Source organism: Caretta caretta, chromosome 21 (assembly GCF_965140235.1).
Source record: "Caretta caretta isolate rCarCar2 chromosome 21, rCarCar1.hap1, whole genome shotgun sequence".
NCBI lineage: Eukaryota > Metazoa > Chordata > Testudines > Cheloniidae > Caretta > Caretta caretta.
Window position 1 is genome coordinate 1588064 of NC_134226.1, and position 16660 is coordinate 1604723.

General features: G+C 40.3%; 1 protein-coding gene across 2 annotated transcripts in view; it reads right to left on the reverse strand.

Annotated features, from left to right (window-relative positions):
• The window catches only part of MAGI3 (membrane associated guanylate kinase, WW and PDZ domain containing 3), a 218109-nt gene that overhangs the window by 77404 nt on the left and 124045 nt on the right, over nt 1-16660 (reverse strand). For both annotated transcript variants that reach the window (XM_048826998.2, XM_048827001.2), the window contains exons 4-7: nt 10473-10682; nt 9421-9595; nt 7269-7348; nt 2345-2402 (exon numbers count right to left, since the gene is read on the reverse strand). In XM_048826998.2, coding sequence (XP_048682955.2) covers nt 2345-2402; nt 7269-7348; nt 9421-9595; nt 10473-10682 — 523 coding nt within the window. The remainder of the gene's footprint in view (nt 1-2344; nt 2403-7268; nt 7349-9420; nt 9596-10472; nt 10683-16660) is intronic.

Consider the following 16660-nt stretch of genomic DNA (forward strand, 5'->3'; position numbering starts at 1 on the left):
GCATATTATTGGAAAAATGTGACTTCTCCTATGGAATTCTGGTATAGTAAAATGTGGACTGTCCTTGTAATGGAAAAGCTTTCACACCAACTGTGTACACAAGAGAAGTACCAAAAAGAAGATCGGTATTCAGAAATATGGTTACCCTTTTAACTTACTCAGAGAAGGAGGGCTCCCCAGCCAGTAAGCCAGCTCCTTTAGTCAGGTTCTATGAATATTAACCTGATCCTGAATAAGTAATAAGTAATGTACAATGTAGTATGTTAACATTTTATTGTAACTTTGCATTCATAGAAAGTGCAAACCCCAGACTTTGAGATATCGGTACCTCCTTAGCAAGGCAAAATTCTCCTTGATTCAATTGCCAAACATTGTCAGATCCCTAATAGTGATTACCATACTGTATCAAAGAATGCTGTAATGTGCAAGCTCACATTGCTTCATTTCAGCACAAGAGTAAACATAAAAGGACAGCTCAACATTGAAAAAACCTTTTGTGTTTTTTTTGGGGGCGGTAAATCTTCATTCCCCTGTGACTGTCCAAATTCTAATGTTTATATTTTTGTGTTATGACTCTCTCTCTTTCAAAGCATTCTTTGAATTTTATGTACCTTTAAGATTTTGCTCTTTTATTGTAGTTTTTATAAATATGATCCAGTTTGCTAATACAATAAAATGTGATTCTTGGAAATTACTGTTTTTGCTTAAGAATAAACATACAATGTAAATTCTACAGCACTGAATATATTTAAGGGTCAGCATCATAGCCATTAAATTACAGAAATCCATATATTCTGCTCCTTTCTCTCAAAGGACAATCGCAATTGAGAACTAAAATTTAAAGTTTAATTTAAAAAGTTATACAAAGCCTAATCTTAATAGCTTGTTCCCCTGTAGTATGTGCAACTCAAACACAACAGCATTGTGCTAATTCATGAGAGCAAAGAAAGTGAAAATGAGTAGCCTATTTTCATTATCTAAACAGAGAGAAAAATTAAAAGAAACACCTACGATGAAAAATCAGATTATCAAAACCAAAGGAATTTCAACTAACACTGCAGGAAAGAAAACCTGGTTAAAAATATTTAAATATCTTGTTAACTAGTTATTCAGGACAATGCCATAGTTTCTTGTTCAGGTGCAGGACCAACCATCTCCTCATGAGGAGCTCAACGATTAAGCCTTTGAAGCATACTCCAACTACTAATTTCTCGAAACAGAAACAACTATACAATTCAGCCTTGACTTTTGAGGCTGCTTTTGGAGTGACAGGATGAACTCTGAGTAATATAAGCATATTATTTATCTTAACATCACTTTGCACATTTCAAAAGAGCTGCTGTAGACCATAATATTGGGTAAAAAGAGAACTGCTTAGCAAAGCAAACATTTATTTCTTCTCCTGACACCAAGTGGATGCTGCTTCCATACATCCATGGTATTTGTTGTCTTTGTTGCTGAACACTGAAACATGAAAGCAGAACTGAAGTACCAAAATATTTATTAGCCTGGACAATATTAAAACAACAGTGCTGGCTCTGCAGAGATCTCACTAACATTTATCCAACAAATGCTAATATTTTCAATTCTCCGCTAATTTTTCTCTTGATGATTGAAGGTGGTTTTCATTCAGCCTGAGCTGAAGCTGAGCAAGCCAGTCACAGTAGTTTAGGGATTTGCTTTGGAACCCAAGAATGAGGGGAAAGCAATTTCCCATTGGTTTGTGAATAGCAGGCGCTACTGTTTTAATCGAGAGGCTCCATTTTAAAGGTATTTCAGAACAGAAACATGCTCTGATCTCTTTAAACATACATTCAGCATCTTCAGTTTTTATAATAAGGATATTAAGAAAGATTCAACCATTTGGGCAAAATCACTAATGCCAGATAAAGTTACTGTTGTAACAAACTATCATAACTCTTAGTTATAAAAGAAAAGTCACAGACATGTATGAGCCAGAGAAGCAAAGTGAATCCTACTGCTTACTTGCTGCACTCTGGTTTCCAGCCCAGGACAATGGTTACTACTTGATTCCTCCCCTCCAGATGATAGATGGATGCATCTTACTTAGTGTGAAGGGAAGCTACACACATTATCTTACATATTAACACACAGGAATAGTGCACAATTCAGTTACGGCCACCAGAACTGGCTCTTAATTTGCACTGGATACATAGTCATTAAAGGTTTCAGAGGAACAGCCGTGTTAGTCTGTATTCGCAAAAAGAAAAGGAGTACTTGTGGCACCTTAGAGACAATTTGCATTTATTACATAGCAACTGTTTAATTATTCTCTACCATATCTGATGTCCACATGAAGTGAATAATTGGTGTAAACACTTACTCGACGTAGTATGTTCCATACTGAGGGTCTTCTATTTTCTCCCAGCCATAAGGAAGTTCTGTAATTGGAACAGAAGAATGAACAAAATTCTGCACTATAATGGAAAAGTATTTGAAAATGTCAACATTCATGTGAAAAAAAGATGAGTGGAGAGCTTATGGACTGACTGTGTCAGAAATATGAAAGCAATTTATATATTCCCATGAATTGAGTGCTTGCATTTCCCAGAGGGAAAATGGGCCCCCCTGTACTCACTGGTCCATTGGAGGAGGAGACTTGCATTTTAAAGAAAAAAATTAAGTTTTAACAAGCTTCAAAGTGAAGCACAAAAATATCTTAAGTAACAAAAGGAGGAAGAGAAAGATAAAGGTCTCATTTTATTAGACTAAGCCAATTATAAATAACCAGTTTCATCTGTGAAGTTTTGTTTTTAACTCCCCAATCTGTAACTATATGATAGCACTGTCTATGGCTGACCCATAGCGTGGAAAGGAGATATTGAAGCTTTTCCCAAAGAAGCACTTTCAATCCATCTCAGCCCTGAATTGTGGGACCATGCTATTCCAGTCATGTGCTTCCAGAAACCTCTGCCAAGGGACCTAAATTCTGACCTGCAACCCCCTCGTTATTCCAATTTTACACACACATCCCCTTAACACCTGCATTTCAAGCCAGACCTGCAACATTCCAGTCAGTCTCCCCACCTAGCTCTCCCAATGCACCGCAGTCCTGACCTGCACTCCTTGCTACTTTACACCTAGGCTCCTGAATCAGGATCAAAGAGGCAGTACAGTGGAGACAAGGACAAGTGAAGACTGAAAAGACATCACCCCAAACTCATTTCCATTTGTGTTTGTTATTGTTTGAATCCAAGTCTCCAGAGCAACAAATCTGGAGGGAAATTAATGATCCCATCTTCTGAAAGTGGTGTGCAAAATGCAATTAAATCTTTACAAAATAAACATTCATACTGAAACCAGCATAGAAAAAAATCAGAAAGCTCCCTCGTTTCTGAACTAAATTCGAATTCTTGTAGGGCAGCGGCTAGAACCAGAGCATTACTGGTTGACGGCAACAAGCTGTCACCACACAGGCCTGGTGGCTACAGCTTTGCTACTCTAATTTGAGCACAGAAATGTAAATATGGAAACGCGGTTTGAAAAGGAGCTTGGTGTGAAAGTTAAGACAAAATAGAAATATTGTTCCATTTGGACCACAAATTGCCTTTTATTTTTCTTTCAGATGTCTGGATTGTTTTGAAGGGTAAGATTTCTGTGTCATTATTTTGTTTGTTGTTTGTGGCTGCCCCAGGCTTGAAGGTAACAGGAATTTTCTTAGCATGTGGCAGCATGTTACCAATTATGAGTATCAGTACAGCTCAGTGGAACTTGACAAATGCCCCAGAGGGACTATTTGTTTAAGTGCTGTTCATTAGGATGTCCTGCATCTTTCTCTTTAAAATGCCTTTTTTTATCCCATCCTCTCCCAGTGGGGGGCTTCACGTATGTTTAATAAAGCAGCAGTATGAGGCAGTGGCTCAAACTGGCTTCATTAAGAATAGATTTAGGAGAATAAGAGGCTGTTTTCAGTCTTGCCTCAGTGCCTATTGACTCTTGTAACACGGGAGATGTTTGCTGCAGAGACTGCTTCTCTGTACATTTTTATTTTATTGGCTGTCTACACTGCACTACTGCCTTGCAAGCATCTGCAGGATTTGCCTGTAGGCTGATTACCACCAACATTCTCACAGATCAGATTCACAGTGTGAAGTCTTGGTGCAAGAGGTGAACAGAAACAAATGCAAGTAGGTTCCTATACTCTCCCCAAAAAATCAAAAATTATGACGGAGGGCAACCCTTAGTTACCTACTGCCAACCACCCCATCAGTTCCCTGCATTGTCCCATATTAGAGAAGATAGTGAATACGCATTATTTTTAAAAAGCCAGTTGGGGTGCAAGAAAACTGAAAAGTAAGACTAGAAGTATCTTGGATTTAGTATGGAAAATATTGTACTGAAGTAATTAAGGGTCCATATTAAAATGGAAAGAATGTATCCCTGCTACTGCACTCTCTTAAGGAGATGGGAATCTGGATGGAAGGAAGTTAGTTCAAGATTTTGCTAGTGACAACTATGGTCTGAATGCTGATACAGTTTTGGTACTAGCCTCTCTCTTTAAAGCCCTGAATGGGCTAGACCAGGGGTGGACAAGCCCCCAACCCCGCTCCCTGGCTGGAGCACCGGAACGGGGCAAGCCCCAGACTCCACTTCCTGGCAGGAGCTTGAGAGCCGGATTAAAACATCTGAAGGGCCGGATGCAGCCCCCGGGCCATAGTTTGCCCATCCTTGGGATAGACCAACATTATTTCACAGACAAATTCATTCTGTCTGACTCACCATGGCAGCTGCGATCAATGGGAATGCTACAGATAATGATACACACAGGGGTCAGGATTAGAGCGTTCTTGTTTGAGAATCATTAGCTATGGAAATTCTGCATCACTGGGGAACAGGCTGAGTCCAAGCGTTGCCACACACAGGACAAAAATCTCAGACTCCTCCTTCCCCTAACAGTGACTGCAGAACAACAAGGCATCCTTCCATGGAACTAAAGCACCAGTTGCTAGCCACATTATTTCAACAACACATTCCCAACGGCAATGAATCATTACTAACAAAATTAGGTAGCTAGTTTGGTACTGCAGCTTGGCATTTACCTCTTTTCTATTTAACTGATAGGATTTTGCTTGAAGAAAAAGCATGACTGACAAGCACTTTAACTATGGAACCCTGCTTAGATTATGATTCTCAAACATCTCTGTCACTCTGTGAAGCAGTAAAATTCTGTCAGCGTTCACCCCCTTTAAGCTTTATTTAGTGAAGGTTTAAGCTCTGCCATCACTGGGAGACATGAGACAGCTTAGGCAAAATGAATTCTCCAGGACACTTCCACATATCAGGGACTCGCACTTCTGTTGAAAAATTATCCACATGAAACCAGACAAACAGGGAAATGTTAAAGTCAAATTAATTTAGACAGGGTTGAGATGCCAGAGGGATAGGAGAGGATTGTGAGGATTTCTTTGAAAATCTTATCGTATTTTCTAGTATCTAAAAAGAGGCTAATTATTTTCAAACTTGCTAATACAGATGCCTATCTTGATTATAAACTATAATATACTTTAAGGCTCCCTCCTAAATGGAAATAAGACGACACTGATGCTTAAAACGTGCAACTGCTTCAGAGATTTTAAAATACTCCTATAATAAAGCCACCTATTGTAGCTTGGTTTATGCCTCCTGCACCTGGCCCAATTAAGGGTCAATTCAGATGAAGTCCAAAGGCTCTTCCATCCCTTCACTGTGGGACTACCACTTATCTTAGAAGTTCTCGTAGTCTAGAATCCTGTCTCCAACAATGACCAATAGCAGAAGGTTCAGAGGATGGTACAGAAATCTCTTACTAGACAATGAAGTTTCTTCCTAAACTTAGTTAGGGGTTGCTTATGCTTTAAAGCATGAGTATTTATATCTCTTCTAAAAAAAAATTCTATCTAATGTAATTGGATCTTCTCATTCATACAAATGTCCAATTCTTGTAAAAATTTTATTAAGATTTTGGCGCCAATAATCTTTAGGGGCAATGAGTTTTTCATGGGTTAATTATACATTGTATTTACCTTTATCGCCTTTAAATCTGCTACCTTCAATTTAACCCAAAGTGCCCTTGTTCTTGTATTATGACAGTGGGTAAAAGGGAGCACCTGATTTACCTTTTGTTTACGGTTTGTTATTTTGTACACTTATTGTATCCCTAATTTTTTCCACATTGTCCTCAAAAGCTTTTCCATTATTCTAATAAAATTTCACTTCTTTCTCTCAACCAGAAACTGAACAGAGTATTTCAGGTGAGAGCCTACTACTGATATAAAGTGACAAGGCAGTACTTTCAGTATTATATTGTAGCCCATCATCTATGCATTCTAGTATTTAGGGGCTTTTCCCTTGCACATTTGAACAATGGTGTTCACTGAGCTGTCTACAAAGATGCCCAGGTCTTTCCCCTCAGTGGTTACAGTGAATTTAGAATCAAGTAATGTGTCATTCTGCTCTCCAGAATTTGTGTGTATCCACAATTCACTTAAACTCCATTGTTCCAGTGAAAATACACTGAAGCCACTCTCAAGCCCAGTCATTCTACCACTGCTGCCAAGCCATAGGCACTTAACTCCATACCCTAATGGTTTCAAAATAATGTAGAAAGAATACAAATTATACACTTCAGGCAGAAACTTCTGTCTTGGCAATGATAGATCTTATCAAATTGTAAAGAACCCTGGAAGTGACTCCATAAGGGACATCTGACAGTCACAAACAGCATTATCCGAAGATCCCCAAACGACTTAATTCTCCCATCAGTGCAGAGGACATTCTTAGGAACAACCCAGATCTCCCTGAAGATGAACCTGATATAAAATATGTAGTATGCATAAGGAAAAGACTTTCCAAAGTGCTTAAGGATTCATTACTACCACATCCCACAGAAAGTCCCTTCATGAATCAAGTCAAAGAAATTAGACAGCCAGTTCCACAGGACTCGGGACTAGTTTTGGTTGGTAAACAAGCAGATACATCCCATTTTTTATTAGGAATCCTATTTGGTTTCAGATGAACTTGACCTTGAAACAAGAGCATAAGTAAACTCCTATTCCAGGTAAAATTGATCTGTCTGGTTAGTCCCAAATGGCAAAGAAGAAATGAAGTCTTTGAAACAAAACTCCTAACCAGAGCCATACTTTGTGCATTCATAAGCTCTACTGATAACATGCTAATTGGACACCATTTGAGTCTGGTTTTCAAGTAGGAAAAACAACATCCAAACATGCATTACATATAGCAGACAGACAGAATTCTGAACATCTCACCTCCATCCTCACAGTCTTCAGGAGCTTTGGCTTTCTTACAGAGCCGAGGATCAAGCCAAGTAGTTGTCTTGGTGTTGTGACTGTGGAATATAGGACAACCCAATCAGGAGCAGAAAAACAGCAGGAGATAAAGGGAGAGAGACGAAAAAGACTCCCAAGGAAGGGATTTAACCTATTATACTTAGCACTTCTCTTCATAAGTTTCCTTCCACGTGCAAATCTTTGCCTCTAGATCAGCGTACCTGCTGTTCTCACCTCTGTCACATCAAAAAATGCGACCTAGGAAAGGCACCACTTAAATATAACGAACATACTCGAGGCTTTTCTGTACCACTGGGACATGGGAGGTTACAGCGGTGCAAACGTTTCTGAGCAGTAAAAAATATTTCAAAGGTATGTATTCACAGCCACAGTTTCACTCTAAAAGTAGCAGGTTTGTTGGGAGTGAGGTAAGTCGAGGTTTCATCTATCAAAAAATATTGGATCTCTCAATAGTCAATGCAGCTTGTGCCTGGAGCTGAATTCAGCGGCTCTGCAGAACTGTGTAGACGTATATATAAATAGAGAACAAACAGAACCAATGAAATAAGAGCACACTAAATACACCTGTCCCTTTTGGTTCTCATCAGAACAGACCCAAAATACATACTTTCTCCTTAGCTGGTTTTAAAAATTTAATTATGGGAAATAGATATTAAAAAGCACAAAACTTTTCTTAAGATGTTTGACACCACCTCGAAAATAGGTTGATCATGAAAAGAGCCATGGGAAAAGTAATGGAGAAAAACTGATAAGACGTAAAAGAACATCTTATAGCTGTTAAAAAGTTAATACAACCTAAGTATTCCAGAAAACAGATATTTTAAGAAGTCACAATATGAAAGTAGATGTAAAGGCCGCTACCATTCTGAACCAAACCACATAAGAAATTGCCAGTGAGTTTGCAAGATTAGTGATTTTGCTCTTCCATGACAAGAAGTACTTATCATTGCACTGCAGGAACATATGGTACATGTTAACTCTGAGATAACAGTAACATAACTGAGCAGAGTTATCCAGAAACCATTCTTTATCTCAGGTCTATTGACGCTGTGATTATAAACCCTTTACTCAGGGATTTCTAACTCTGCCCTATACATCTGCATTAGGCAGCACAGTCTCAGCATAAAGTTCTTCTCCATCCAATATTTTTTTCCATCTACAAAGTATGACAAACGCTTTCATACATTTACCATTGAAGCTACTGCAAAAAATCATTTTGAGGATAGATATTTTTCACCTTGGGGGAAAAAACCCTTAACTTCTGCCTGTGCTTAGCCGTCAGTGTAGTCTGATGCTTTACAATTCATGAAACAGACTATTACACATTCTGGTAGCTGCTTTTCACATTCTATTTCATACCAGAGATCACAGGCAGAACAGAGAGAATAAGGGAAATCCCATGGATTACAATGAAAGTTTGCATAGTAAAAGTACACATAAAATTAGACCTTTATCCAGCTAGTAACACAGAACCTGAGCTGTGCATTCTGTGATACAGAATTCACATCATAAATAAGTTAACTGACTTTGTAGATGGAACCATTGTGCTTTTCCACCTAATTTATTCAGACACAAAACACTATCCTACTAATAGCATTTACATGGATTCTTTACCCATCTACATTTTCCCCATGAAAATAAACACGACACTGAAGTCCCTATATATGGTAGCTAAGATAGCTGTGAAAGCATCCATCTATGAAGACTGATAGGAAGGAAAAGCTACTTGGATGAAAATGCTGGAGACACCAAATAGGGATACTGTGATAGATACAGATATATATGAAAATAAAATTCCTGCAGCTTATTCCTCAAATCAACATCACTGTCCTCTCTAAGTGGCATTGTTATAATCTTCACAGGAACCACTATGAAATCAAACACACAAAACTGGCAACATTTGGTGAGGATCACTGAGTGAGAACAGATTGCGACTTCAAAACCAGAAGATTATATTTTCGTGCAAAGACATCAGGAATAAAAAGTGGGTAGGGAGGAAGATATATAAAAATCAGCAGAACTATCTCGAGAGACTGTGACTAGAGACTCTCAGTGCTCATGCATCTCAGGAAGATACATTAAATCTATAAAGATGCAAACTTCTACTTACTCTATGAAGTAGACCATGCCTGTGTCTGTGTAGGCCATCTCCCAGTTCTTGGGTAGAGGCTCTAGGCTCTCATCTCTTGACAAGTAATTTCTGAAATCCATGGAGCTGCTTGTCTGGTTGTAACTAGGAACAGGCTTCATCCAGTCAGAAGAATCTGAATGTCTCTCTTTGTTTTCTGAAGTTGTTTAAAGCAAAGTGTTACGGTTAAGATTTTCATGCTGCTTTGCTCACAAAGAACCACCCCTTTTGCTCTCAGTATGAGAGAATGCCAAACACCACTGTATTTTATCGGTATTTTTCGACTACATTTTTTTCTGCTGTGAACTTTAAAAAACTGAAGTGAACACACTGAGTTCTGTTCTTCCCTTGCCAAACAGCATTAACCTCATACTTGTCTGAGCCTAGGCTGAAAAAAACAACACTGGAACACATCTAGGTAGACGACTTACTGCATTTCCTATCAAAGAGAACAGCATTAGAGAATCCACACCATCATCCCTCTCAGTGTATCAAGACCCAACTATTGAGACCACAACTACAGTGAGTGATATGAGGAAAACAACAGTGCAGCAGGTTGTAAATAGTGGGAATTTAAGCACTTCAGTTTAGAAACCATTGCCAATAACCTCAGTTTTAAGATTCTGTATTTGTGACAAATTAAAATGGACTGCAGCCAGATCACCTACGCTCTTATTCTTTCAGCTCTGAAGGTAAACAATACTGGGCCAGATCCATACTTGCACAGGTGACTTACAAGAAATGCCTAGATGCAGCATAATTTGCACATTTAATGTGCTGGCTGTCCCTCTTTTGAGATAATAAAGATATTAAAAAGAATAGGATCTCAGACTAATCTTTGCAACATCCCACTGGACACTTTGTTCCAGTTTCAATGCATTGTTCTTCATTATCACTTGCTCTGCACATTCCTTCACCTAGTTTTCGGATCATGTGACAGTGCTTTTACCCAAGTTAATCTGAAAATTTCAGAGTGACAATTTGATTGATTAAAATCTTGACTGCAGTCAGGAATTTCTCCCCTTGTAACTGACCTGCACCTCCACTGCCATTAACTGCTTCCTTCTCTTCCTCCTCTTCCTCCTCAGGGAGAGAGCTATCCATTCTTTGCATCTTGCTGACCGAAGTGGTTCTTTTTCTCTGGGATTCTGCATCAAAATCATTGTCAAAAAGAACCTGATCCACTGGGTCTGGCTGAAAGGGACTGGGCTCTGCTGGAGGCTTTGGGGTACCATAGAAATTACCTGTCATTAAGAAACAGATGGTACAAAACAGAAGCAGTGATATCTGGTAAAGATCTCGACAATCACAGGAATGGCTCAAGTCATAGTACATATTCTACTGCCACAGTAACAGTTTTATGAAATACCTGAATGAAAAGGTAATTTACTACACTACTTAAGACATCAGCATTATCAGTAACTGGTGAATGCTCAAAAACTGGAATTTACAGCTACACTGTACTTCTGCTAATGCTGTCATTGTACATCTGGGTATAATGCATTTAATTCCGAAGTGGTTGCCCTACACATGTTTCCAAATCTAGAGACTGATCTGTTATTTTATCTTGCATTCACTAATGCTCCAGAATGAGATTTATAGCAGAGCTTGGTAGGAGTAAAGTAGAGGATTACCTTGACAATCAAAATAATTTCTGTTCTAATGTACAGCAAATATATATAGTAATTAACTAATCTGGAGTAACTTGCAGCCTGTAAGCAGGTTGAAGCTAAAAAGCAAATTAATTTTGTGCTGAAAAGCAAAATATCTATTTGCACAAAAGCAATTTTAAAAAATGATTTCTTAGAGCTGTAATCCTGTGTTTTCAGCTGATAATTTTCTTACCTAATAAAGCTATTAATAAATCAATGCAATACTGAATTATACCTGAGAAAACTGAAAACATTTTGATTCTAATATGTTGTATAAGTTCAAAGGATCAGCATTTTTTCCCAATAAAATAAACGCTCAAACAGAATTTAAATAACTGGTTTTCTCCTCTTATTCAATCATGTGATTTTAATTAGGGAGTGGAGCACAGAGCTTAGCAGGACTCCTGCTGGGTTAACATTTGGTAGATAGATTTTGTTTTGACTGCATAAAATATTAAATAAAATCCCCTATATTCAAATACCATTAAGGATGAGGCGTCAACTGAAAATGGGAGTTAAGGTGAAAGCTTCGGGTTAGCCTGGCTTGTTAAAGTCTAGTTGGTGAGGGGATCTCCAGATGCTGGGCAATTGTGCATACTGTATGTGCTGCAAAACCATGGCACAATCAAAAGAGCTTGGCTTAGAGAGCCTGTCAAAGAATGTCCTTCTTTTGGTTATTTTAACAGTAATATACCTTTTCATTTATTTTATTTTTCATATTAGTGAAGAATTAAATCTCAAGAAAATGTCCAATAAATCATAATAGTTCTTTACAAGTTTCATCATCTTTTACACAGAAAAGGTTTTATACAATTTCTAGAATGTGTTTACTCTTGAAGAAGCTTTAGTCACTGAAGTAATCACTTGAAATTTACATAATCTATATTAATACAGATATTTCTAGTGGAAATTTTTATGCATACAAGTAGCCTTTTTACTTTACTTTTCATCTGCATATATATATATATATACATATACACACACACACACACACGCACGCGCGCCAGATTTTTCTTGAAAAAAAATATTTATTTGAGTTAAGGATACCTAAACAAGGATGTTTTAAATCTATTGTAAAAACAAATTTTACAACTAATATATATCTATATTTTTAAAATACATTGCTCCTGATTAGAAACTTTCAACACCAGGTTTCAATCCAGAAGAAAAACTTAAGAGGAGCCAGGTTATGATGTTATATAAAAAAGGGTTTACATCTGAGACCTTGATTTAGCTACTGTAGCCATCATCTTTAAAAACAGAGCCCATGCCTGTCTGGTCCTTGAGCAAAAGGATATTAACCATATCACCCCTATACTTTAGCTAGTTCTATGCCTAGTTAAATACTTTAGGAAGATGAAATGTATTAATGGACCTAGTCAGTGACTGAGGATTCCTGCTCAGGATGGAAACAGGAAAATTAACTTTAGTAACTCATACTGAAAGAGAAAAGCCTTGTCTGACCCGCATAAGGTCAAAATTATTCAGCTACAGTTTAACAAATATTAGAACATATTTCTAATATTAACTGCTTCCTGTGGCCCTATGTTTAGAACAGTTTTCAACCATAACCACTCACACACAGGCAGCCACTTAAGATATGTCAACAGCACAAATTAGTGTGTTATTGTAACAGTAGATAGGCCAACCATTGCTAGCTTTAATCTCGCTAATGCAGGTAACAACAGTAGTGATGACATGGAGGCATGGGCTTCAGAACAGTACAAGTGTGGAACTGTGGGGCATACTCACTTTGCTGGCCTATGCTGGGAACCGTACTGCCATGTTTTCACTGTTATTGTTACCTGCACTAATTAGATTAAAGCTAGCACATGTCTACTCGCACTACAATTACTCCTTCCTTCCTAGCTTTAGATACCCAGACAGGCTGAATATTCCTAGTTCCCTAGTATGAACAGAGATACAATAGAGAGAGAAGACCCAAACAGCAACCACAGCAGCAGACTAACTGTGATGGCCTGAATTGTAAAAGCAAAAAAACCAAAACCCAGAAGAACAGAGTAGCAGGCAGGGAAGAGGCCTCTGGAGAAAGTGGGAGAGTGCAGAGAAAGATCCCTGGCAGTACAATGCGTGTGCACAGGAGAAGGAAAGGAATCCATGTAGTAGCTTGAAGGGCCAATGGGGTGAACCACACTAGGCTTTTCTTACTGAAATACACACAAACTACAATTAAAAGGGAAAATGAGGACACAACTAAGATTGCAGATATTTTATACAATAAAATTAAAGAAATGGTATATCCAAATGGGGAAGAATTTACAATTACAAGTACAAAAGGTGTGATAGTAATTAAAGGATTTAGCATGCTCGGACAATTTCCTAATTCAGGCTTTGATTATGTAATCTGTTTTGTGTAGTTGTTGACTAGAGCTCCGATGAAGTGAGCTATAGCTCACAAAAGCTTATGCTCAAATAAACTTGTTAGTCTCTAAGGTGCCACAAGTCCTCCTTTTCTTTTGGTGAATACAGACTAACACGGCTGCTACTCTGAAAAAAGATCATGTGTGTTTCCACAGCTATTTAATTAAGAAGAGGATGGATCATATGGAAAGGTTGTGATTTGTACTTGTCTATCAAAAGAAGCAGTATTGTGTATGCATGTCTATACATGTTTTAGTCCTGAGGGAATTCTGTGCCAAAAAATTAAAAATTCTGCACCAAAAATTAAAAATTCTGCACACAATATTTTAAAATTCTGCAAATTATATTTGTCAATAAATAAATGTGGCTCCAGCATGGCAGTGGGGAGCACAGGCCATTGGCTGCACTGAGGTGGGAGATGACCCTGAAGCCCCCACCTCTCCTGGTACAGAGACTTTGCAGTGAGGCTGCTCCAGACCCTGACACAGTACAATGGCTGGGCCTGCCCCAGAAACACCCTGGGGCCTTGCCCCTCTGCACCAGGTGCACCATGTGTGGGTGGGCAGGCTCAGTCCAGCAGGATCCAAGTGTGGGGGGCATCCAGGTTTGGGGCAATTGATGCTGGTGGCTCAGTGGGGGATCTAGGTGCACAGGGGCTCGTTGGCAGGGTTCCAGTGGCAGGGGCAACGGGACTCTGCAGGGGATCCAGGTGAAGGTGGTTGGGGCTCAGGAGGAGGGGGCTGGGTATGGGGAGATGGGCTCAAGCAGGAGGGTCAGGTTGTGGGGGGCCCAGGTGCTGGGGGTCCAGAAGGGGTCCAGGCACTGGGGGGTAGGGCTTGTCAAAGTGAGGGTTCAATGGGCCTGCTTAACAGGGGAGCCCCAGCTGCTGCCGGGGGATGCTGCATGCTGGGCTCCCGCTTCCCTCCCGCGATTCCCCTATCCCCTTTTCTTCTCCATCCCCCTCCCCTCTCTCCCACATTCCCCTCCCCCAGCCCTTTTCCACACACCCCCTTCCTTCTCCACTGCCTCGTCCCTCATTTCCCCACCCCTCCTTACCCAGCCCCACCGCGGGCACTAGCTGTTGTGCAGAATAGAAAACAGGAAGGCTCCCAGCACCCAGAAGGGGAGCATGACTGGCACTGGGACCCAGGAGGTGGTGTTCAGCTGCAGCCAGTGGAGCAGTGACACAGCCTCCTTCAGCTGGGCAGCTCTGCGCTTGCAGAACGAGTGGGGGCAGTGACATGTAACCCCATGCCCCCCCCATGCCTGTTTGGAGGAGGGCAATCCTCCCCAAAACTGCGCCCATGGTCACCCCCCACCACGCGGCTTCCCTTTGCTTCCCTGCCGTTTTTTGCAGGGAAATGCAGGAAATCTGCAGGGGGGCCATCTTCTGCGGGTGCGCAGTCCCGCAGAATCCCCCCAGGAGTAATGACAGGTTTCAGAGGAGCAGCCGTGTTAGTCTGTATTCGCAAAGAGAAAAGGAGTACTTGTGGCACCTTAGAGACTAACCAATTTATTTGAGCATGAGCTTTCGTGAGCTACAGCTCACTTCATCGGATGCCTACTGTGGAAAGTGTAGAAGATCTTTTTATATACACACACACAAAGCATGAAAAAATACCTCCCCCCACCCCACTCTCCTGCTGGTAATAGCTTATCTAAAGTGATCGCTCTCCTTACAATGTGTATGATAATCAAGTTGGGCCATTTCCAGCACAAATCCAGGTTTTCTCACCCCCCCCCCCCCACACACACACAAACTCACTCTCCAGGAGTAATGTTTATAATATATTCAGATCCAGGTTGGCTGACACTCAGATCAGTGATCTGAAACACCTGAAGTCATAATTATGACGAGTGAAATCAAGTGCTGCGACATACCTTCTCTGGGTGCACCCTGGTTGCGGGAAGGGCACCAATGTTGAGCGGGGCTGCCTGCCACCTGCATGCCAAGGCTTTCTGCAGAGACATGGGGTGCTCAGTGCCCATGAGACTGCACCATACCTCTCCCTGTGCTGTCTGGGGGGCCCATGCTCTGTGCTTCCCAGCGCTTCCTTCCCTGCATGCAGTCCCCTGGTAGGGAGTGGCCTGGAGACTGCAGGGAGAGGTACTGTGCAACTCCAGCATCCAGGTTGCAGCCCACTCCCTGTTAATGGCCTGCCCATAGCCTCCCCTTCTGGCCTGCAGACCCTTATGTCCTGTGTGGCTCCCGTGTGCAGGCAGGTTTGCCCAGCTGCAGCCCGAAAAGGAAGCGCTGGGACGGATGGGCTGAGTACTCACTGCAGGCAGGTTTGCAGGGCTGCAGCCAAAACAGGCAGGCCCCAGCACTTCCTTCCCTGACTGCAGCTGCACAAACCAACCTGCAGGTGGGGCCCTTCTTTAAAAAAGTTGCTCCTAAGCAGCACAGTGTTGCAACTATTCAAACCACATTAACACTGATGTGAGCAGGATGGGATCGGTTCACAGCAACGTGTTGCCATTAACTGGAAGTTGATGGTACCAGGATTGCTATTAACCGGCATCTATTGTGTTTACATTTTAATTCAAAAGAGTCGGGCCTTAGTGATGAAACCTAAAAATCATATATTTAGAGAAACATCCTCATCTGACAAAAGAAAAGGAGGACTTGTGGCACCTTAGAGACTAACAAATTTATTTGAGCATCAGGTTTAGTGAGCTACAGCTCACTTCATCGACTGTGGCCACTGAATGCATCCGATGAAGTGAGCTGTAGCTCACGAAAGCTGATGCACAAATTAATTGGTTAGTCTCTAAGGTGCCACAAGTACTCCTTTTCTTTTTGCAGATACAGCTGCTACTCTGAAACCTATCCCTATCTGAGGGATTCATTAAAAATTACCAAACACACCCAAAACCACTACAACAGTAATGAAAATAAAGCCAATGACTAACTGGGATAGCTTCTAGCAAATATTATGGCTATTCTAAAATACTAAAAGCAGAAAAACAACAAAACTAGAAAACTTTGGAATAATTTATAATATATGTAATAACTCTTAGGCAAGAAATTAAAGCTGCAGAAAACTTTTCACACAAAACCCAGAACTATGACCACAAATATATTTAAAGCAAATGTCAACCAAACATACATAAAAGTTTTTAGGATGACTCTGAAAAGCACAATGATATTAAAAAAGCAACAGGTGTTAAAGTGAACTGAACATGTC